This window comes from Camelus bactrianus, chromosome 13 (assembly GCF_048773025.1).
Source record: "Camelus bactrianus isolate YW-2024 breed Bactrian camel chromosome 13, ASM4877302v1, whole genome shotgun sequence".
NCBI lineage: Eukaryota > Metazoa > Chordata > Mammalia > Artiodactyla > Camelidae > Camelus > Camelus bactrianus.
Genome location: NC_133551.1, coordinates 63448329 through 63472347, shown reverse-complemented (window position 1 = coordinate 63472347; position 24019 = coordinate 63448329). Strand labels below are relative to the sequence as shown.

Here is a 24019-nt window from a genome sequence, read left to right as displayed (position 1 = left end):
AGAGGGAGAAGTTGAGCCAGTTCGGTGGGTTCAAGAGAACTGGTGTATTAAGCCCAGTGAAGCACAGGTATTTGGGGCTACCAAAAACCCGGTAAGGTGAGGCCTCACGCTCAGGGAAACCTCTGGGACAAGCAGGAGGGGATCGGTTCAGACTTCGGCTCAGTAACGGCAGGTTTCTAACTGGGCCGAAGGTGAGGTGAGTGCCTGAGCCCCTCAGCTCAGTGGGGCTCCCTTTTCATCCCTTCTCTGACAGATTGCTTTGTAAACTTTCTTAGGCCTTTTCTTCCCCCTTGCTCCAGTGCTTTAAGACCTTCTTTGTCCTCTCACTGTTTCATTCTTCAGGCCTGCCTGGGGGCAGGACGACTCTCCAAGCCCAGCTTGGCTGCTTGCCTCCTACTGTGAGTAAGTACTTTTCTCTTTCTTCACCTGGGACCCTCCAGAGGGTGGAGAAGAGGGGTGAGAGCGGATGAAAGCATGAGTGCATCTGGTGCCCCTGGGTGGGGGGTGGGAGGAGTGGGGAAGAGGGGGAGGAAAGACAAGTGGGTGAGGGGCTTCCTGTTGCAGCCTTCAGCTGGATTCTGAGGGTTGGGGTCACTGGAGGAGGAGGTGGCTTCCTGCTGCATTGTTCAGAACTTTATTGTTTCTCAGGAATACTTATTGCGTGTGGGTTTTCAATAGCCAACTTGGAGAGCTTATTTGTTCCTGTTATTCAGCAAACAGTGAGCATCTACTGTGTGCCGAGGCAGCAGCACAGCCTATCACTGGGGGAAGGGGCCAGGAGTACCATTTTACCAGGGTCTCCAATTTAGGCGTTTGACATTATCTCCAAATGGGGTTTTACATTATGTCAGATCCACTGACCAATCTGATCAAAGAGCCTCCTTGTGTATCCTGAAGTCTGTTTCTTGTTAACAGACCACTGTGCCTGTGGAGCACTATAAATTATTATATTTTAATAAATCCTGCAATTATCTTGTGAGCAGCACAATTATGTTATAACTTTTTGACTTAGAAGCACTCATTTGTTAGACATTGAAAAATATGCCTCAAAATATGTGATCTTGTTTGGTTATCTGTTCATTTTTAAATATGCCAGGAACATTAAAAAAAAAAAAAAGAATCGGTGATCTGGGCTTCTTTTGACCCCTGCTAGGGGCAGAGATGAAGCCTCTTCACAGCACAAGGGCCCGGGGACATGGGTGACACACTGACTTACAGTCACTGCAGTCCAGCTGCTGGAGTCTTCCGGATGGGCTAGCTAGTCTGCGCGGGGGACGTTGGACTCACAGCTGGGGGGCAGGGAGGAGTCTTCACAGAGGAGATGACATCGGAGCTGGCTTACAAAGACTGTAGGAGTCTTGGAGGTGGAGAACGAGGGGAGGGAAAGCATTCCAGTCTTCAAGAACAGCATGTGCGAAGTCACGGAGGCGTGAAAGGACAGAGCGTGTTCCAGAATGGCCAGGATTGGGTACAGTTCGAGGGAAGAGTGTGGGGGTGGAGTGGCAGGGGGAGGAAGCAGAGCAGGGACAGTCTCGTATGTCCCTTTGCCGGCCTGCCTGCCTGTTTGTCTCTGCCTTTGGCTACTGATCAGCAACGCTGGTGATGAGGTACAGGTGGGGGGTGGCCTGGGGTGAGGAGAGCAGACTGACTCCACCGGAGGAGAGGGGAGTGGCGAGGATGGGGAGGCTCTTTATGACCGTGTGCATTTCTGCTGGTTTTCTCCAGAGAGAGTCAACATTTTCAAAAAATGTAAAGAATTCATTAAAAATGTGCAACAAACTTATTTAGTGTTGTTTAACTTATTTAAAGGCATCAAAATAGGCCTATATTCCCTGCACATGTTCACTGCGTCTCTGTCCTGTACCAGGGACTGCGCCCCTCACGATGACTGCAGGGCTGCCATGAGGATTAAATGTGAGAATGGCTGCAAAATGCATGGGCACAGGGAGGGTCTTGGCACACAGTGGCCAAGATGGTTATGGGGGAAGTAAAATGCATCACAGATGCCCTGTGAGCTGAAACCGTATTACAGGGTGACTCAGAATGAACAGGGGCTTGGGTTCGAGTCCAGATTCTGTCTGCTAGAAGCAAATTACTCTCTGAACTTTGGTTTTCTTGGTCTGTGAAAAGAGTAATAATATAATTTATAGAGCCAGAAAGTAGAATAGTGCTTGCCAGGGGCTGGGGGAGGGAGGAATGGGGAATTGTTTAATAGGTACAGAAGTTCACTTTTGCAAGATGAAAATAGTTCTGGAGATTGGCTGCACAACAGTGTGAATGTACTTAACACTGCTGAACTGTTTGTACTCTTAAACATGGTTAAGACAGTAAATTTTATGTTATGTATATTTTACCACAAATAAAAAGAGTATAACAGTAGTAACCTAGTTCAGGGGGATCTGAGGATTAGTCGAGACAATATAAAGTACTCCCCATACTCACCACAATAGCTAACGTTCACTAATCAGGTACTTTGTGTCAGGCATGATTCTAATGAATCCTCACAGCCAGCCTTTGAGCTCCGTGCTATTATTACCAACATTTTACAGATTGTAAAATGAAGGCATGAAGACTTTACATAATGTGCCCAAGACCCCCGGCTAGGAAATGCTCAGTAATTAATAAGTATTGACACTGCCATACAAGGAAATTATCATCATGTTCATTATCATGGTAGAATGCAGTGTAATTATTAGAGTTGCACAGTGCTCTTGGAGTTCTGAGGAACCATCTCTTGTGGCCAGGGAATTAGAGAAGACTTCCCAGAAGACATGCATCTGAGGTGAACCATGAAGAATGGGTAAGATTTGGACTGGGGTTAGGGAGGAGGAATTAGAATAGGCAGTCACAGTTGGGAAGGTCCATTGTCTGTTTTCAAGAACAGGACAAAGAACTACCTTAGGCTGGAGCAGAAGGGGCATCAGGGGTAGAAGATGAACCACTGAAGACAGGCAGATGGCAGATGGAGGGGAGCTTTGAAAGTCAAGCCCAGGATAGCTGGGGAAGTCTACAGAGAATGACCAGGGGAAGGATGCTCAGAGCCATACAGGGCTCATGCAGGTAAGGCAAAGAGTGCTTTGAGTTGGGAGACCAGTAGAAGGCCTTTGCACCTGTCCAGTGGAGAGAAGGATTGGGCAAGGGAGAGACTACAGAACTGGTAACGGATAAAATGAAGAGCCAGAGGAAAGGGTCAAAGATAGCTCTAAATAATGAACTAGTTGACAGAAAAGACAGAAGAGGGGATTTAAGAAAAAGAAGATGTAAATTCAGTTTGTAATTAACTGTATTGAAAAGGCCAGTGGGGTACTTAGTGACTTAAGTCTCAAGCTCAAGAAAACTCAGAGCTAAAGACAGAAATTCACTAGTCTGGATGAGACTACTAAGAAAGACTTCTCTATAGTGTTTCAGGTTTCTGTAACATTTGAAATCATTTTCTAAGCTGGTCACAAGATCTTGACCGTACTCTTTGTTTTTCAAGGTCTTTTGGTTACAATACTCCTGGTGAGATCTTACCTCCTATATGAGAGAACCACGTTGCTTCTCTGTTTCACCTCACCTAATGTCTTTTTCCTCCTGTAAGGCAGCAATCGCCCTTTCCCTAGGAAGCCTGCCAGGATGGTAGAAGTTAAGGCTAACTCCCTTGTAACTGTCACCCGCTTCATCTTTGACAGGGAGGAGGAGATGGAGTTAAACCACGTGTTCCAGCCAACAGCATGTGCGAAGACTGTGTGACAAGGAGGAGCAGAGCATGGCCAGTGTGGCTGGAGCACAAAGCAGGAGGTGGCAGAGGCCAGCCCTGCAGGGCCTCGTAGACCCTGCCAAGAGCAGTGAGAAAAAATTGGAAGGTTGTAAATGGGGTTGGCAGAGTTGGGGACTGTAACATGATCAGATTTGCAATTTTGAAAAGCCTGTTCTGGTCAGCGCAGTGGAGAACACGACATGGAGTGGGTCCAGAGTGGACACAGGAAGACCAGTTGGGAGGGTATTAACCCCTGTGGATGAACAGTCTGAGGCCTATTCATGCTTTTCTGGGTCCTTCTGTGAATGTAGGTGTGTACTGTGCAGATGTGCGAACTGGAGCCAACTTGTTCTTCTGTTGTTTAATCTGACTCATCTCCTTTGTAAACTGTGAGGTTGTTGAGGGTGGAGATTCAGTTTTGTATTTTTTCCAATGCTGTAAATCCCTATGACACCGTGAGCACAATGACCCAGGGCGCCATCTTTAAAAAGCCACAAGGTAACATTTATTGACATTACTGTATTAATAGTGGTTGCTATTCCTGTTCTGCTTTTGATTTCTAGACATTTGGGTAGAGGATTAGATAATGCAGAGAAAAATCTGGATATCTCAACCACTACTACTCAGAGTGTGGTCTGTGGACTAGCAGCATTGCATCACCTGGGAGCTTGTTAGAAATGGAAAAATCTCAAGCCCTTCCCCAGACCCACTAAGTCAGAATCTGCATTTTAACATTATCCCCCGGGGATTCCCACACATATTAAAAATTTAAGAAGCACCTGGGTATCTAAGCAACATCCCTCCGCACTTCTGTGGGTCATATTCATACTCAGGCATTTATCACATCCCATCTGGTGTGAAAGTCTGTGCCTGTAGTTTCTTTCCCTGCCAGGCCAGGAATTCCTGGAAGGCAGGGACCAAGCACTGAGTACAGCCCTGAACTTCCCACAGCATCGAGCACAATGACAGGAAGCAGAAGACCTGGGTTTTGGTCCTGGATCTGCCATTTATGAGATGTGTGTGTTGTATCTTCTGTGAGAGGATTTTCAGTTATTCTGAAGGATGTGCCCCCAAATCTGACTGCTGAAAAGCTGGAGATGGTGGCAAGTTTCTGTAGTTTATTTACAAGTTTCATCTACAGGAGGAGGCACTAGGCAGGTGGAAGGAGGAAGATGATAACCAGTTCCAGAGTGGATGATGCCCAGGGCACATAAACTTGGGCTGAAGTTAACCCAACAGCAACCCTAAGAGTGAACCAAGGCAGATGGAAACCCTAGTCGCTAGTACCACTCCCATTTTTATGGTTAAGGAAATGGCTCAGAGAGGTGAAGTGACTTGCCCAAGCTCCCAGGAATTCACAAGCTCCTACGTGTTAGTAGTTTTAGGAAACAGAATCCAAGAGGTTCAGCCTGGGGCTGCTGGAAGGCCAGGGAACGTCACAGACTTAGACCCAGGACAGACCCACCAGACTTGCTCCCAAGCTTTTCCAGAAGATTCCAACTTTGCCTAAAGTTCCTATCAGCTTAAAAAGCAAGCTGATTTCATCATGGGAGAAGTACAAGACTCCTTGTGCCCTGCAGACTTCCTCTGTAGCTCGGCCACAATGGAGCCGAAAGGAACACACTGCCCAGGTCTGGACCAGTTCCAAGGCTCAGGACCTCCCAGGGGCCACAGAACTCAGGCACTGCTGTACTCTTCCCTCAGAAACCTTCAGCTCAAGACAGTATGTCCCCTGCCTAGAGGGACCAGGTCTGTAGTCCTCAAAGGTCCCCGGAGCCAGCTTGGAACAGGGAATAGCAGAGAGTTTGTGAAGAGATGAGTATGGAAGAAGTCTTCCTACACGGTATGAAAGTCGCCTAAGCCAAACTGTGTGCCAGCTGTTCTGCACGTGTGACTCAGGGTGGGCGGCAGGATCTGAGCCGATCTGGTATTTTTCAACTCAGAAAAGGCTGAGAGGTTCAGATGTGAGGGAAGGGACTCAAAGCAAAGGTCTGCCAGCCAGTGTCAAAGCTAAGGCACCTCAGCCCTAAGGCTCTGAAGTCTCTAAGTTTCTACAAGATGTTTGTCAACATGGACTTAGCATCATACCCCAATTAGCCTCCCCCTACCTGCCAGTCACTATTAATAACTGACGATTAGTTTGCAAAAGAATTCTCCCTCTGATCCCTAATGCCCCATTCAGAGTTCAGTATTTTTCTTCATTTTAATTTTTATTTTTCTCCAGTTACGATGGCTTAGTGCTTTTTCTTTGTTCTTCCCCACCTTGTTCAATCCTGGCTGGTGGTTCTGTCAGCAGAACTACAAAACCAAAAAGGCAACAACATTTTAGATCTTTCTTTGCGTCACTCAAGGAGGTGAGGGGCAGGTGGAGGAGACATGAAAAGGAAGATGGGGTCTGGAGCCACACAGACCAGTCCAAATCCCAGCTCTGCCATTATTAGTGGTGTGACCCCAAACAAATCACTCATCTGTCAAATGGGAGCATAATGCTGACCAGTGGAGAAAAGGATATCAGGTAATAAATAGAAATCCAATGCTGGACATGTGGTGGGCTCTCAATTTATGGTCAGGAATATCACTGTGATTATTACCAATAGCTTGGTTAGACTTTAGGCCCCCTACATGGCAATGGACACTACCTGAAAATTTTGTCAGAAGCCATGTAGCTACCACCTCTAGTGGGCCCTTGCCTCTCTGAGGTCCAAATTCCAATTTCTCTGCAGGAATCAGGGAGGAGCTGGGTTTGGAGCATGTGGAATGTCCTTTGCCCAATAGGAACACAAGAGCTACCATTTATTGAGCACTTACTCTTGGCTAGGTGGTATTAACATACATTAACTCATTTCATCCTCACAGTCGCCCTGTGAGACAGGTACTACATCACTTCCCTTTCCGCAGGTCAAGAAGCAACTTAGGTTAAATGACTCGCCCAAGCTCCCGTAATGCCAACATGTAACAAACTCAGAATAATAAGAGTGGTGGTTTCTATGTTCGTGGCACATATGTGCTCAGGGCTTTGTATGACTGTACAGGTTGTTCACTGCACAAGAGAGCCTGGCCAAAGAGAGGGGCTGAAGCTCAGCCCCTGCTCTGTTTACCAAGCTCTGTATCCAGGTGCAAGGCTGTGTCCACCTGGAGGCAAGGACACCTTTTTCTAATTTGACAAAGATACCATCTGAGCTATCAGAGGCCCTGTTGATTCTTTATGTGTATTACCTTTTCTGATCCTCAAAACAGCTCTGTGGGCTAGACACTGATACCCCTATTTTATAGATGAGGAAATCCAGGCCTGGAGAGTTTAGGTCACTTAGTGAAGTCCCTTTGTACGTGATAAAGCTAGGATTTGAACCTGATACCAAAGCCCATGCTCTAAACCAGTAGGCCACTATACTGGGCTCCTAAGTGCTCAGTAAGTGAATAAAAGAAAAACACATACTCGTCTTATTTTTTACTCTAAAAAAATAGCAGTTCTTAATGAGGCCCCAGGTCTGTCAAGGCTCTTAGTAAAGCTGTAGAAAAACTCAGTGGATCAGGAATTCGCAGCACTGTCTTGCAGTGCTCCAAACTCTGTGACTTTATGCTTGTTCACTATTCTGGTAGCTCAGTTTCCTCTTCTAAAAGTGAGAGTAATACTATAAAGGAACATTTTTCGTAGTTGTTTGCAAAGTGTGTGCATATATAACAATCCTCCTATCAACCATGGGAGAAAGACATCATCATCACCCTTTCGCTCAGAGAGGTGAGTGACACGCTCAGGGTCACACAGCAAGTAGGGCAGAGTGGAGACCTGAAACCAGGGCTTCCGACTCCCAGTCCCACGCTCAGTTGTGCTCTTTGCGAAGTACCTTACAACTTTTGGAGCACCTGCAGCCTGCCTGGTGGCCCAGACATTACACAGCACACATGCAAATCAAATAGTACTGGAAATGGACATTAATCTTGTATGGTTGTTTCAGAAGAAGAGGTGGTAGGAAGTAGCACTCTCGGGGGAGTCTTTGCTTGGCTCCCATGGCTGAAAACAATATTGCTACTTTTGCAAGAGCTGGGGCAGCCTGAGTTACAGCCTTGGATAATGTAAGGCTTTTCCAGAGCTGCCTTAGGAAGGGAAGACAACCTGGGAGGCTCAGCCCTCCTCTCACCCCTGGCTGTGGCCGGGTTCAAAGGAAATACCATCTGTGGAAGCACTTTGCAAAGAGGCGTGGTCCACATGCAAAGCGCTATTGTTTTCCCTCCCCTCTGTGGATCTCAGGAGGCCGATTCCATCTGTGTTCAAATGATAGACTTGCCCATCCTGTGATAAAATCTGGGCTGCTGTCCCCACCCCAGCTGAGTGCTTTCCAAAACAAAAACATGCACATACACATGCACTCTGTCCCCACCTCCCCAATGACAACCCACCACCATCTCCAGCTCTGCAGACCTGCTCTGTGCAGACTGGCAAGCCCCCCCCATGTGCAAGGCCCCTTATGAGCTGTGGGCATGCTACTCTGGATGTGAGGCAGTGTCTGTGGATGACAGAGGAGGAAGAAAGATATAAACATACAGACCTTCCAGCGATTGCCACATTCATTGCATAAGACAAAGGTAGTCATGGGCTCATCGGCGCTGCGTGTCTGCACCTGAGAGAGAACGAGAGCGAGGACTGCTCATGAAGTCAGTCCCCTCCTCTAGGACCTGCCATGGCTCCCACTGTCTGTAAAAGTGGTCCAAAGCCCAGAGGCTGGCACCGTTATTCCCACTCCATTTTAGCAATTCCCTCATCACTGAGAACTCTATTGTGTATGCATATATTTTCCTCTCCTTTCGCAGGTCCATCAGCTCACTTCCAGTATCTCCCTGGCTCAAACTGACCTTTTGCATTCTCACTCTTATGTTGATCCTTCTGAACTGATCGTTCTTTGGCAGCTAGAGTCATCGCCTACAGGAAATACTCTGACTCCCTTCTGAAAACATCATATTGGATGTACCTCTCTGATCAGCACTGAGTGAGCTGGAAGCACCCTTCCTTAGAGATCCTCCAGTTTGTTGCTTATCTTACAGGTGGAAGAACTGAGGCTGTGAGAGGAAAAGGGATTTGAAGATGATTGGAAATATTTAATGTTGTTTTCTTGTTTCTCATCCCCTTAATCAAACCATTCAGGTGCAGAACCCAGGTTCCCACAGCAAATCCCTGGCATTTCCAGATTTAACAATTGCTGTTCTGATTTTTCTACAGCCAACCAGGGATGGCCATGACATGTACCAAGTTGTTATTTTGCAGACACTCAGCTATGAACCATATCAGCTGGAGTCTGTGGAGTGGGAATCCCCCAGGTAATGAGAGAGCCCAGCAATGGGCCAGGAGGACACAGCTTAGCACAGCCTTGCCACTGGAGGAAGGATAACACTGGGGTCTCTCCCTGGAGAGAGAACTTTGTGAATGGGCATTTGACTTCTGGTGGGAAGTGACACACGGGAGGCCTATCACTCCCCGAGGGCAGTGTGCTTGGACAGGAGCGGGAACTTGCACATACATCTCTGGATCCCTGAATCAGAATTCTCCAAGAGACGCCTGAGAGGCAAGGCTGACTGTATTTCTGCTGTAGCCACAGACCCCCACGGGCAAGGTGCTCTGTTAAATCTTGCTTGTCAAGCAGATGGGGGATGGATAGAGTTCTCATATGACAAGGCACCAATTAGAATCCAAGAATATTGGTGCCCCAAGGGCATAACACGTGCAACCCACAAATAGGAGGAGGTTTTTAAGTCTCAGAAAAGAGGCCTCCACAGCCTTCCATGGCTCCCCACACCAGGGTAGTGGTCTTCACCCCTAGGACCCCGGGCTAAATCCCTTAGGCTTTACTTCCAAGTTGGCTGTACTGCAGGCAGACAGGTCTGGATCTGGGTTTATTACTGTCTATGCCACTGACTGTCTTTGCCACTTTAGACAAAGCTGCAAAGCCTGTCCCTTGTCTGGACCTCAGTTTCCCTGTGTGTAAAGTGAGGGAGCAGAATTTTATTTGCTAAGTTTCCTTCCAACCATCTGTGACTCTACAGAAGTTCTATGCCCTGCGAGTCTGGTCCCTCTTATTCCTGCTGCAGGGCAGGCCAGAGCACGCTGGCCAAGCCTCACAGACACAGATCTGGGTGATTCTACGTGCATCGGTTCTAGAAGCCATGGATGTATCACACTGGTGTACCAAGACTTGCCCTCCTCTCTGCAGCTTGGAGTTTTAGCCCTTTCTTCCCTCTGGCTCATCCCTAAGCTCCTTCTGGTTCTCCACCTCTATGCCCCTGTTGCCTCCTGCATCCCGACCTCCCCCTCCCCCCCGTACCTGGTTATACGTGCAGTTCTTCTTCTTGCATTTGCTGCACTGGAACAGATCGGTGGTGGTGCCGCCTGTCTTGGCCATCTGGTGCTCACGGATGGCCTCTTGGGTCATGGCGTTCCGCAACTCCCTCAGCTCATCACTGGCCATTTCCTGGAGAGAAATGAGCCTGCCCTTCAGGGTCGGGAGCCCCAGGAGGTCTACCCCACATCTGATTTCTAGAGAGCCTGAGCAGAGGAAGGAGGAACATGCTGGACTGAGTACCAGGAGCTGGATGGAGGCCTGGCCCTGTCCCAATTGAGAAAAGGCTTTACCAGGAGAGTCCCCGTTCTGCCTTTCGGTGGAAGGTCAAACCTGGGGGCTCTGGGCCAAGTACAGTAGGGCACATACAGGAGAGCACAAGGCAAATAGCTTCCACCCAGGATCAACACTCCTGTGTGCATCTCCTCAGATCTGGCACTCACAACGCCTGCCAGGACCTTGCATACCTGCCTGAATCTTCCTGCTTAAGCTGACTTGACCGCTGACCACCTGATCTATGATGTTCCCTTTGTCCTTCCAGCCTGGACCTGACCCAGTGCCTGTCCAAGCTGTGATCACCACCCAGCCAGGCCATTGTTTCTGCCTGGCGGGAACCTTGGTTTCAACTATCCATGACTTGCTAATCCTACCCCCACCCAAGCAGGACCTGAAGCTCCTGGGTTCATACAACCCACTGCTCACCTGTGATTGCACCACAGGACATCTTTTTCTATACGTTCCTACAGAACAGAGTGTCCTGTCTCCCTGTAGACACTAGTGTCTGCATTATCTAGGTCCTCCCCTTTTCTGTCTATCCCCCGGTCATTTGACTTGCCTTGAACTTCTGCCAGAAGAGAGCAGAGAGGAAAACACTCAAACCAGAGAGAGCTCTAGTTACTATTGGTTTAGGGGGAGGAGAACAGCTAAAGATAATGTAAAAAGGGGATTTGGTACTGGCCAAACATTTTAATTACTGTCATCTATCCTGACCCCTTAAACCATGGAGAACAGCGTTGGTACAAAGGTCAGATGATGTTAGTATGCTGACTGCTGCATTATACCCACTTGGGTTCATTTGTTCATTCAAAATGTACTGGATGTCAATTTCTTGAATGCCTTTAACTGCACTAGTATGCTGGTAAACTGGCTCTGGCCACAGGGGTGGCTGCTTTGTAGCATTTACCAGTTTCCATGTAAACACTCCCACCATGGCCAATTTCAAGCTACAAATGTGACATGACTGAATGCAGGGTTGGGAACAGCTATACAGCATCATCTCCCTTGAGCTGGTAGGAGCTGGCTCTAGGACAGTACTACCTCCAAGCCCGAAGGACTCAGATTTGACTTGGTTCCCGTCCCCAGGTAATGCTAGTCTAGTAGAATGGAATAGCCAAGCATTGACACAAGATTGCAAGAGAGTGTAGCAGGTACTAAAGCAAAGGTATACAAAGTTCAGGGAAAGTCTGGATGGTAGTTAGCTGCCTGGGGGCAGGGAGGCTCATTTTAAAAAGCTGACACCTTCACCAGTCTTGAAAGATAAGCAGGACTTCCCAAGGGGAATGGCAAATTCCAGAACAAGAGAATAACAGATACTAAAGACCAGAGGACAAAAATAACATGTTTGGGGAAGGGTTTTGGGGGTGGGTTCAAGGTAGGGAGTGTGGGAGACATGCCTGGGGGTCAGACTCTGGAAAGAGGGTCTTACCTGCCAGTTAAGAATTAGAGAACAGTAGATCAACTATACTTCAATTAAAAAAAAAAACCGTGAAATAGAGAACAGAATAAAAATATATCCACTCACCAATCCATTTACCTATCCCCTCCTGCCTCATTTAGGAGGCAGCATTCAAGACACATGGAGTCAGTACAGTAATAAAGAAAATAAGGTCGAAAATGAGGAAAATAAAAGTAGGAGGTGACACTGGATCTTCACGTCATACACAATGTGAGTCTGCTAAATATTTTTTAAGTACTTATGTTGATGCTGAGAACAGACAAAAGCCCTCTCCTTGTGGGCCGACTGGATGTCCGCTCAGCAGCTCTAATGGTATCTCAAAATCTGCCCCATTCTTTGAATCGTCTGGGTTGAGAGGAAAAGTGAGGAGGAGGGAATCAGGTGGACCAGGCAAGAGGCATAAAAGAGACAGGGAGACGCAGGATACAGAGAGGGATGTCCTCTCCCACGGGCATCCACTGTCCCAGGCGCTGCCTGCCTGGAGCTCCCTGTCCTCTGAGCCGCAGCACAGCAGGCAGCCCAACCCCAAGCTGTTATTTTTCTTATTGGAGCGAAAAAGGTCTTGTATGTTGTATAGAACTTCCTGCTGAGAGCAAGTTGCCCCGAGAGGAAGGCCTCCCCAGCCTCCGTTGCCTGGGTTGCTGGCAGGGGGCTCCTCGGTGGTGGCGCTGGCAGTCCCTGTGCAGGGCTTGGTGAGTTCCTGGCTTGCTCCCCTTGGCCTGGTCAGCCTCTTTGTGGGCCTGGGTTGATCACCTGATTCTCTCGCCCTGTTCCAGTGAATAGTCCTTGGATGGGGCCTGACTTGGCCAGCCACTTTGCTGGGGCTTCTGGGGCCTGTCTTTGTCCTAATCCAGACACCCAGCTCTATACCAGCTTCCAGCTTCTGGGAACTTGCTGGGTTGGGCTCAAACCTGTGCCTACACCTTGATCTTGGTTCTCCTAGGCCTGGTTTCCTGACATCTCTCAATGGCATCCCCACAGCACACACACAAAGAGAAGCAGAGGGACTCCAGAGCCACAGAGTGAGGGACAGAGAAAAGGAAATCCAAGCCAGGCTTCCATAAAAGTCACAGGGAAGGAGGATACTCTGTAAAGCCAAGTTGCAATTTGTAACTCTGGATATACATTGCTAGTTGCCTAAAAAGGTCAGATATTCTAAATTAAGCAAAATGATAACCCTGTCCACTTGTGCCAAGTCCCCCATTTTATCCTAAAGCCAGCGCTCTTTGTTGTTTTGGGTATTTGAGGAAAGCAGCAAATCTTCTTCTCAGAAAAACGTATATGGGTGGGAGGGTATAGCTCAGTGGTAGAGCATGTGCTTAGCATGCACAAGGTCCTGGATTCAATCCCCAGTGCCTCCACTAAAAAAAAAAAAGTAAACCTAATTACCTCCCCCTGCAAATAAACAAAATAAAATAAATAAAAAAATGTATATACACACACTATACAACACACACAAACACTACATCACCCACATCATATGCACCCACCACACACACACCACAAACACACAGAGGCATACTCTCACCAGTGGTTTCAGAGGATTCCCAGACACCCTGAGGCACACCTGGATTCCAGGACGTCAGTGCATTTCCCCTCCCCTTCTCTGGGCCACTTGGATTTAGTAGTGCTTTAGCAGGGCCCCCACCAGGTGCTTGTGGGAAAGCCTCAGTTAACTCTGGCAGCAAAAAGCCACTCCTACTTGAGGGTGTGCAAAGGGCTTTCCAACATACAGACTTTGAAGTAAACAGATCTGGGATCAAATCCTAACCTATCACTTATCAGTTGAGTGTGGCCTCCGTTTTCTTATCCATAAAGTGGAGACAGTATTTCCTCTTTGACAGCACTGTGCTGAGGGTTACGTGAAACGGCCAATGAGTGGGCCTAACATATACTGATCCCGGGGAGGGCTGTACTCATATTAACCTCTAAACACTTCACATGGGTCAATTCATTCAATCCTTCGTGAGATAGTTGTTGTTATTATTTCCACTTTACAGACGTGAAAACTGAGGCACAAAGAGGTGAAGTAGCTTGTCTAGGTCACACAGCTAAGTGGCAGAGGCAGAAGTCAAACTCAAGCAATTGGACACAGCCCCCGAACTTCTAACCCCTGCATGTACTTCCTCAAACAGGCTTGTTCCCGCTTCCTTCCTTTACTGACCCCTTCAAGCTGGGTCAATTCTTCCCTTCTGTAAGTTCCCATGGTGGGAACCCTGTCATGGCACCCACCACCTCTGTGTTATACAAACTTGTACATGTGTCTGTCTCCCCACTGTGAGCTGTGCTCCATGGAGCCAGGGACCCCCAGTCTGGCCTGGGCCCAGCGCTGAGCAGTGGGATACAGGACTGAACAAGGCAGAGAGAGAGGCAGGTCACAAAGCAGGGAAGAGTGGGCGCCCTGGGGCCAGACGGCTTGGTTCCTGGCATCAGCATTCTCTAGCTGTGTGCACAGGCAAATCAGTTAAGTCCTCTGAGCCTCAGTATCCATATCTGTAAGATGGAGATAATAAACACTGCTACCTCGGTTGGTGTGAAGCTAGACTTGGCCGATGCCCTTCAAGTGCTGAGCACAGTGCTGAATACGTATGTGTTCACTATCCTGATGGTCCACAAGCCCTGAGGAGGGAGCGTCCGAGAGGGTCTGGCTAAAAAGCCCCTAGCTCATCTTCACTGAGTCAGGAGCCACTGTCTCCCAGACTTGGGCCTGGCCTCCCGTCCCACCACGCAGACGTCCCGGCCCTTACCTCGGCCGTCATCTTGGCAATGAGCCCGGCGGAGATGGCCCCTCTGAGCACATTCCGCCTCAGGCCGGGGTTCCTGGGGTCCTTGAGGTTGCTGATTCGGCTGCGCACACGGTTCCGGTACTTCATATCCGTGCTCTTAAGCTCCTGGTAGATATGTGGCGCAGTCAAGGGCCAGCCAGCCACTCACAGAGGCACACAGAAGGATGGGGAGCCTGTCCCTGAAGCCCGAGGAGCCCCAAGGCCATCCTTCCTCTCCTTGGACTTGAACAGGAGCCAGGTACCTTTGTGGCCTCTGACTGCCCAAGTAGGGGGGTCTCACTTGGGCTCTTGGAGTCAGCCACATAGCGGGGACAGGAAATAGCCTCCATGGTGAGATCGTTGCAAGCACTGTGGTGTCAGGGACCTCAGGGGTGGGCAGCCTGGGTTTGCCTGAGCCTCGTGTGTGAGCTCAAGTGAGTCCCATGACCTCTTTGTGCCTCAGCTTCCTTATTTATAACATACAAGGCTGTTAGGAGGATTCTGTGAGCTAAGTTGCGTAATGGGCTAGTGTGGTGTCTGGGGTATATCAGGTGTTCAGCATTTAGTGGCTAAGACGCCGGTGATGACAATAACCTCTAGTTTGGAAGCGCCTCCCTCTGGCGGTTGTAAGTCCAGTTGTCAGAGGACACATAAGGTTAGGGGCCACATATTTAAGGCTCTAGGAAGTACTGTAATAAAGAAACTATTGAGTATTGTTTAATCTGGTGTTCCCAATATATTAGAGCCTAGACCCACCTGCCCCCCCCCCTTCTAGTAATACCTATTACCATCCCACCGAACCCACTTTGGGCATTGCTGGTCAGAGCTATTTCTCTCCTTAATAGATGAGGAAGCTGAGGCTTAGAAAGGGTGCGGGCCCTTGCTAAAGGTCACAGGGCAAATTCCCGGCAGAGGCAGGGCTGGAAGCCAGAACCCCTCCTATCGGTAATGCTCTCACCACTCTCTCGGCAGGAAGTCGTCCCAGCCAACGACCACAGTGAGTTCTCTGTCCAGACGCTGCATCCCAGGCAGGCCTCCCACCCCCTCCCTTCTCCATCCTCTGGAGGAGCTCAGGGAACACAGCCGCATTTTCTTGGTCTCCTAAGCCAAGAAGAATCAGGAAGATGAAGCCTTTGCTGGGAAAAACCATATACGAGAAAGAGACTGCGGGGAATGCAGAAAAATGGAAACAGCTGGCTTGCTAGTAGTGGGAGGGAAGGTGCTATTATTTATTTTTTTCAGTTATTGTTGTTAGTACAATCAAAATACAAAAAGAAAGAATATGCCCTAATGCATTTGAAAGCCAAAAAATTTGTTTAAAAATCTGTTTGAGATTCCAGGAGGTGTGCATCTGTTTGATATGTGGGGACAGCAGGTCGGGTGATACTTTCAACAGCTTCTTCCTAAGTCTGTCTCCATTGCCTGAGATCATAGAGGAGGATGAGGTGGGGAGCAGGCTCAGGAATCACGGGACCCCCCTCGGAGGAGCACACTCGAGCCCCACGGCTGCCACGTTAGTCCAGGGGCACTCCAAAGAAGACAGATCTTTTTTAGGACACAGAGCATTCAAGCCCCCAAACCTATCCTCCCCCTGACCTCCCATCATCTAAGAACCAGGAGTGAAAGGTTGGAGCAGATTTGATTTCCTTTCCATCGGAAGAGGGTCATTTGGTGGAGGGAGAGGACAGGAGGGAAGGCTAGGAGAGGAACCTTGGACTGGAGCATCCATCTCCGTTTCAGACAGGGCTTGAAGGTGAAAGGGACCTGCTTGGAGGGATAACTGCTTTGGAGAAAACAAAGATGAAGCTCTGATACATCGTGTTCTGTCTTCCTCAATTAGTTGGAAATTGTGAAAATAGACTTGGAGAGGTGTTAGCTCAAGCAGTGCTGGTTAGTAACTAGATGATGCTGGAGGGAAGCTCCCACGAGTTATGCTGGAGGATAACAGGATGGGCCTTGGGCAGGAGATGGTAGCAGGCAAGTTTGTTGTCTGGGATTAACCCCTGCACCTGCCCAACCCTAGCTGAGCCCCTAGGTAGAGCCCAGGAGGCCAGAAAAAAGACCCTGAGTGTAACCCTCAGATCCCCCCTCCACTGGGGATTCTGTCCCCGACTCTCTACACCTCTTTGATTTGCAAAACGTTGTCTCCAGTAAAAGGAATTCCATGCATTCACTTAGTGGGGCACAGCAGAGGGATTTTTTTCCCCCAAGACAAAAATCTATTACACGGTGGTCACCTCCTCTGTCTACACAAGGCTGCTTTCAGATGGTGAGAGCATGGGGCATATGGAAATAACTCAGGACGTGGAATCCAAAGACTAAGGCTTTCAGTTCAGCTCTGACACCCAGTAGTTCCTGAGCCTCAGTTTCTTCATCTACAAGATGGGAAAAACACCCCCTGCCTCACAGACATTGTTTTAAGTGTTAACAGAGGTAGAAAGTGTCAATTGCCCAGGACATGATGCCTGGTAGTTATCAGGGAGTCAAGATGGGAGCTGTTGTCTTCAGAGGAGGAAGAGAGGGGAGGGCTGAGCACAAGGAACGCTGTCCTCTCTGTCTGGACCCCTCAACATCACAATCCAGACATGTCAAGACACAGAAGGTCTGGCACAGCAGTTGAGCCCTCAAATCCCAACTCTGCCACTACTACTAGATGTATGACCTTTGGCAAGTGACTTAGCAACTGAGCCTCAGTTACTGCACCTGTAGAATGGGCTTAATCAAGGAATTAATGGAATGAGGTACTGCTCGTAAACAGCTTAGCAAGAGGCTGGCAGGTGTGAAACTTAATAAATGTTAGCTAGAATTAAGAATTCTGGTTCAAGGGCAGAGCAGGGGCCCACTCCTGGAGCCCCCCCCACCCCACTGTCCCAGATCCCTTGTACTTGGGAGACCTGCTGCTGGACAGTCCAGGCCCCCACAGCCCTGGCACAGCTCAAGGATATGATCTTCAATTTCTGATGCCATCTTGTCACAGTTGACTCCATAGTCCTTGTAATCGTCTAAAAGAGATTCGGGAAACACGGGCATCAGCCAGAGATGACCTTGGCAGTGAGGCCTGCTTGTGCTGGGGACGCTAGCATCCTGTCCCACTCTCACAGTGCTGAGAAAGACCATACCTCCCTGACCTTGGGAAGCCCTTCCCTCCCTCATCCCTGAACCAGGCCCGCTCACCGTCCGCCTTCAGGGCTGCTGAGAGCATCTCCACACACTTGTCCCGAACAGAGTCTCCTGTGAGATAGCAGGGTGCCAGGAGGCAGATGGAGGGGGCAAAGGTGGGGCTCGAGGGGCTGCTGGGTGTTCTGGGGGCCTCTGCTTTCGATTTGCTGCTGTTTGATCTGAGGATGATGATCAGTAATAGACATTTTGACATTAAGTGAATAAAGCATTTATTGAGCACCATTCTCGCCATTTTTACAGATGATCTCCTTCAATCCTTACACAAACCCTACAAAGTAGATGCTATTTTAGGCACGTGACATGGACCATCTCATTTAATCCTCGTAACAACCCCATGAGGTCGGTGCTATTCTTATCCCCATTTTAGAGTTGTATTTTTAAAGTGCATTTTAGAGGGGGATGCATTTAAAATAATTTGACAGGTCACATATCTGGAAACCAGTAGAATCAGAACTGAAACCCAGGTGGGTGAACTCTGGTACTCAGGCTCTTAGCCAACCACAGTGCTCTCCTGAGAGATTACAGAACAAGGTAATGCCGCCAATAATTCTATCATCCCATAAGGCACTGTGCTAGCTGCTTCTCTATCTGCTCTCATAGAACAGCTATTCCCTCATTCAATTAATATTAGGCACCTATTCTCCAGGTGCTGTGCTAAGAGCAAGGGATAAAGCAGACAAGTCAGAAAAGTCCCTTCTCTCAAGGAGCTACGGTCTAGTGAGTAGTGAGTTTACCACCACTTAAGAGAAATGGCTTTAACCATGAGCCAGGAACTGTGCCAGGCACTTCAGGAGCAATTTCTAATTTGATCTTCACAGCAGTCCTTGGAGGTAGATACTGTTACCATCCCCACTTGCAGATGAGGAGACAGTTACACTGCTGAGATCTGCATAAAGTTAACGCTGCTAAGATTTGAACCCAGATCTGTCTGATTCCAATGCCTAGGCTCTTAACTTCTATGATGCAGTGCCTAAGGATGATCTCATTTTGGTTTTGGCTTAAAAACCCACAAATATATATATATATATATATATATATATATGCATATATGCACTGGAGGGATAACCATGAGTCTTGGTCAGGCCAGGCTGCCGTCACAAAATACCATAGACTGCATGACTTAAACAACAGAAATTTATTTCTCACAATTCTGGAGACTGGGAAGTCCAAGATCAAGGTGTTGGTTAATTTGATTTCTGGCGAGAGCTCTCTTCCTGGCTTGTAAATGGCCACTTTCTTGCTGGCACGACAGATCCCCTTGGACTGCTGGGAGTTTTGTATTCTCTGGAGCCTTGAAGTTCCTCAAAGCTGTCTCAGTGCTGCCACTGAGTGGGGTGGGCCAGGGAGGGAAGGCTCTGCTCTTCTAAGGTTTCTATTTTGAATTCCCCAAAATTTTGTCCAAAGGGATTTCCTAGCTTTTATTTATTTTTTTTTAAATGCAGTTTGTGAACTGCACTAGATTAACTTACCCTGGATTCTACCCAACCCTGCCTGGCAACTGGGTGGCCTGGCAGCAGGGCACAGGGATAGGGAAGCTGGGATCCAACTAGCTCTCTCCTGGAGCCAGATTCCAGCAGGAGGAAAGGTGTGGGTGAGGGAAGGCTGGGAACGGTATCAACTCTAGAGTCCAAGGGGCTGCCTGCAACCAAAATGAATCTCCCCCAACTCAGCCCTGGTCTCAGCCACTGGGCTCTCACCTGCACAACCACAGTGGCCCCAGAGCTGGTCTCCCTGCCTCCTCTTGCCCCTCTTACAACCTCTTTGCAGCCTGGGGCGCCCTTTAGAAACTAACAGCTGATACCACCACTCCCCTGCTTCTGACCCTCTAACAACTTCCAACCATTTCAGCATAAAGTCAAAGTCCTCACCACGGCCACCTAGGCCCTGCCCACCACATCTGGCCCCTGCCTCCCCTTCTGACCAAATCTCAAGCCACACACCCCTCACAGTTCATTGAAGTCCCCACTGCTCTGCTTCTTTCTGTTCCTTAAACACACGCAACACTCCCACCACACTGCCTTTGCACTGGCTGGTCCCTCCTGGAAGGCTCTTCCTCCCCCAGATTTTCCTAGGACTGGTGCTTTCCCGCCAGGCAGGTCTCTGCTCAAATGTCACATCCTCAGGAAGGCCTTCCCTGAGCACCCCAGCCAAGCTGACTGTCCTGCCCGTAACTCTGTAGCACATGACCTCATTTCTTTCATTCATAGCACTTATCCAAGTCTATAATTAACTTGTTTATATGTTTATAAACACTGTCTGCCTCCATCTCTGGCTTACAGGTCCCAGAGTATCAGGACCCCATCGGCTGGCTCACCACTGCCTTCCAGCACCTGTGACAATGCTCTAGATGGACACTTGATGAATCTTTGTCAGATGAATGAATAGATGATGAATTGAGGGAATTGGCCACAAAGAGATGAAAGGTACATCCAGAGGCCAAGACAGAGCAGAGGACAGGTTCTCTTTGGAAAGCCAATTGCCCCATTCTCCTGGGCTTAAGAGAAGGGTCTCTCTCCAAGCATCTGTCAACTCCCACAGCCTGGCCCAACCCATCTCCTACAGCCGGGATGTAGCCCCAGAGTCTTCCCGGTGCTGCCCCTCACTGACTGTGGGCCCATCACCACGTCCTCAGTGTCCAGGACTCACCAGTGGGAACCACCAGGGTTCCAAGTAGCATGCTGCTTGGAAGAAGGCATAATAATAAACATTAAGAACAGTTGTCATTTGGGAATCACCCACACTGGGGTGGTATATTTATTAAGAACCTAGGCTCCAGAGCCAAACTCCCAGGTTCAAAGTCTGTCACCACCACTTTGTAGCTATTGGACCTCAGGTGAGCTCCTTAACGTCTAGGTGCCTCAGTTTTCTCACATGTAAATGGAGAGAACAATACCTACCTTATAAAGTTGTTTCGAAGATTAAAGCACCTAAGAATTCCAGCAAAAGACTATTAGGCAATTCACACAGGCTGCCACATGAAGTGTGAGTATTTTTATTAAGCATTATGCATCTGTTGAGCACTCATTTGGGTTAGGGACAGTGCTAGCATTTCAATTACCTCATTTGATCCTTATGGTGACCTTGAAAGGGGGTCACAGTTATCCCCATCGTAACTACAGATCAACAGACTGAGGTTCAGAGAGTTGAAGTGACTTACTCAAGGGTAACTTGAGACCACACCCCTACGTCTGCCTGCCTTCCAAATTTTTTTCAACACATCTCACTGTGTTCCTAAAAGGTAGAGTTTTCCATAGTCCCCTTACCTGGTCTAGGCTAGGCTGCCTGTTACATTCCTCCCACTTGCCCCCCACCCTCCCAACCTTCCTGGAAGGGCATTCCCAGCCTTAGTCCCTCCTCTTGGCTAGGAGCTGGCTAGCTGGCTGGGATTTGTGTCTGGGTGGCGTTATCAGGCAACCATTCTCATTTTGCTTTCAGTGCTCACGATTGGGAACTGTGCCAAATTGCAATGAGGGCATCACCGGCGGGGGCAGGGCTGGGGGTGTTGGATTAATCAACAGCTTTCTTCTGCTCCCCGGATGTGCTAGTGCCAGCACCAGCCTGTGGTCTGACATCACCAAGTCCTTAAAAAATCTTCCCAACCCATGTCTGAGCAGAGGCACCTGGAGGTCTGCCTTGGGAAGCCGGGCTTGTTGCTCCTGCGCGCCACCTCGAGGGCATTTCGGTTACTGCACCACCAAGCCTGCCGAAACTGCACGGCGAAAAGTCAACCAATTCCCACAGCGGGTCCTAAGGGCCACTGGCAAAGTGAAGTGCAACCTTCTTCCCGTCCCTTTGTGGACTGTTCTCTGGTGTTCCAGCTACAGTCCCCCGAGTACCATGCGCACTCATACTGCCAACCTCTTCACGTGCCATTCCCTCTGCCTGGGATACCCTCAACTGGCTTGTCTACCAGGCAAACTCCTATTCATCTTTCAGTTCTCAGCACAAATATTCTCTTCCCTGAAGTCTCCTTTGACTTCTCAAGTCCTTTTGAGACACTCGTCCTGTGTTCCCAGTATGCATTTTATCTTCGAAAAACAAGCATTTTGGTGTCTGCCTTTACACTAGTGATTAGCTGTGTGAAGGCAGAGATTGTGAGTTTATATCTTTATATCTTTAGAAATCACAAACTGGCGGGCTACGAATGTGTTTTGTTTGCCCTACTTGTGTCTTAGAAAAATATGAATATGTTGTCCATATATAAAATTGGGTGTTTCATATGGAAATCTAGTTGGCTAGCTTTCCTTAAAAAAATTGGAAGGGCATGGCACACTGGGCCTACATTTCCATAAAGTAACAACCAGCTGGGGCTGAGTAGTGGGTGCCCCTTTCACACGGGCAGGTGCTCTGCCATTTGCCATGGTCTCCACTAGTTACCCAGTGTATGCACGTGCCCTTGACCCCTGGAGGATATTGAGTTTGCAAGGAAGTGCTCAACAAATGTGCTTGCTGAAGGAATGAATGAATGAATGAACGGAATGAATGGAAGGGAGAGATGAAATAGAGAGGTAGAGAGTGCAGGAAACAGTCTGGGTGGTAGATAAACTGAACCTACAACTTGCTTCTCTCCCTTTGGGTTGCCAGCACCCAGTACTGAACAGGACACAGCACAACTGCTGGAAAGGCAAACATACTCTGCTTGACTGACCTTCAGAAGAAGAATGCATTAAGGAGGGAGCCAAGAGACTTCCAGGCCACAAGGCAAAGTAAGGAGAGGAACCTGAAGGTATAAATCTTTACACAAATGTCAAATGTGTTTCATATAGAATCGGACCCAGAAGTGGGTTAGTGGTCAGTGTTTCATTTTTGGATAGGACAATCCTTCTTTATGCAGGGCTGTCCTTCACATTCCAGAACATTTAGCATCTCTGGCCTCTGCCTACTAAATACCAGTAGTGCTCTGCCCCCCTCTCCCATTACTATATTATATTATAAACTGAGTGTTTGTGTCCCCTGCCAAATTCATATGTGGAAGTCCTGACTCCCAATATGTCAGTATTTGAAGGCGGGGCCTTTAAGAGATAATTCGGTTTATATAAGGTCATGAGAGTGGGGTTTCATGATAAGATTAATGTCCTTATAGGAAGAATAAGAGAGACCAGAGCCCAAAATCTCTGTGTGTGTGTGTCGTGTGCAGACACAGCAAGGTGGCTGTCTGTAAGCTGGGAAGAGGCTGGTTTAGAACCAGGATGATTCTGGAGCCTCAGTTCCTAGGCCTCACCCATGCAGACATTGCTAACTGACCACAGAACTCTTCTCTTGTGTGGCAGGATGCCGCTTCTGATTCCCTCCCCAGGCAGCCCTCCAGAGAGCCTCCACTCATCAGCTGGAGCTGGCACTCAGTTGCCAGGGTGGGCTGTGCAACACAGCAGCCCCACCAACATCTCAGGCCTGTCTGATCTTCATAAAACCTTAAGCAACCCAGTTTTTGTGCCTCTTCTTTTCTTTCCAACATCAGACTTACTGGTATTTTAGGCCTAAAATAACTGGGCAGCTCCTACACATACTTCCACAGGAGCCAACACTCTTATCATCTCCCCAGCCACCCAGTATCCAATACAGCCCCTGGACCCCAATCATTTGCTGTGATCGACCGCTAAGTCACTTCCTGGCCTGCCCTGCTCTCCTCTTGCCCTGATTCTTCTACTCTGACCTCTGACCTCCCTCCTGGATCACAATTCACACTCGCTCCTTTATCCACAATCTCTCCTTCCTGATCTCATCCAGGTTTGTGGCTGCAAATGCTAGCACCATGATAATTGCTGAAATTTGTCTTTCCAGCCCAAGGTTTTCTTCCTGAATTCCAGCCTCATATAACCTACTGCTTATTCAACTTCTTCCCCTGAATGACTAGTACACCCCTCAAATCCAACATATCCAAATCTGCACTCAAGCCTGATTGACAGAGTCCTCCCCATACCAATGAACAGAAACTCTGTCCTTGCAGATGCTCGAGGGAAAAGTCTAGGAGTCATCTTGACACTTATTTTTCTCTTGTACCCCACATCCAATCTGTCAGGAAATCCTTACAGCTCTCCCTTTAAAATATATCCGGGGTCCCCCCCTTCTCCCCACCTCCACTGCTGCCACTCTGATCCAAGCCACCACCATATCTTGCCTGAATTATCAAAACAGCCTCCTTGCTGGGCTCTTTGCTTCTGCCCCTGTCCCTGACAATCCAGCACAGCAGAGAAAGGGATCCTGATAAGTTCAGTCATACAGTTCCTACCCTCAACACCCTCCAGTGGCTCCTGTTTCACTCCATCCTCCA

At 48.5% G+C, this 24019-nt stretch overlaps 1 protein-coding gene and 1 long non-coding RNA gene across 4 annotated transcripts in view; one reads left to right on the top strand and one right to left on the bottom strand.

Moving 5' to 3' along the window:
* The first annotated feature begins 62 nt into the window (after nt 1–62).
* On the top strand, nt 63–4066 carry LOC141579629 (uncharacterized). The gene is made up of 3 exons (XR_012511394.1): nt 63–196; nt 343–402; nt 3672–4066. It is a non-coding gene; the product is annotated as an uncharacterized LOC141579629 (long non-coding RNA).
* Nucleotides 4067–5930: 1864 nt separating this feature from the next.
* TCEA3 (transcription elongation factor A3) overlaps nt 5931–24019 on the bottom strand; it is a 31716-nt gene continuing 13627 nt past the window's right edge. For 2 of the 3 annotated variants that reach the window (XM_074377192.1, XM_074377193.1), the window contains 6 exons: nt 17743–17906; nt 17515–17570; nt 14551–14706; nt 10054–10200; nt 8287–8358; nt 5931–6037 (listed from right to left, as the gene is read on the bottom strand). In XM_074377192.1, the coding sequence (XP_074233293.1) occupies nt 6029–6037; nt 8287–8358; nt 10054–10200; nt 14551–14706; nt 17515–17570; nt 17743–17906 (604 nt within the window). In that variant the 3' untranslated portion in view covers nt 5931–6028. Of the gene's footprint in view, nt 6038–8286; nt 8359–10053; nt 10201–14550; nt 14707–15436; nt 15670–17462; nt 17571–17742; nt 17907–24019 lie in introns of those variants that run through there. The other variant, XM_074377194.1, reaches the window with a different exon arrangement.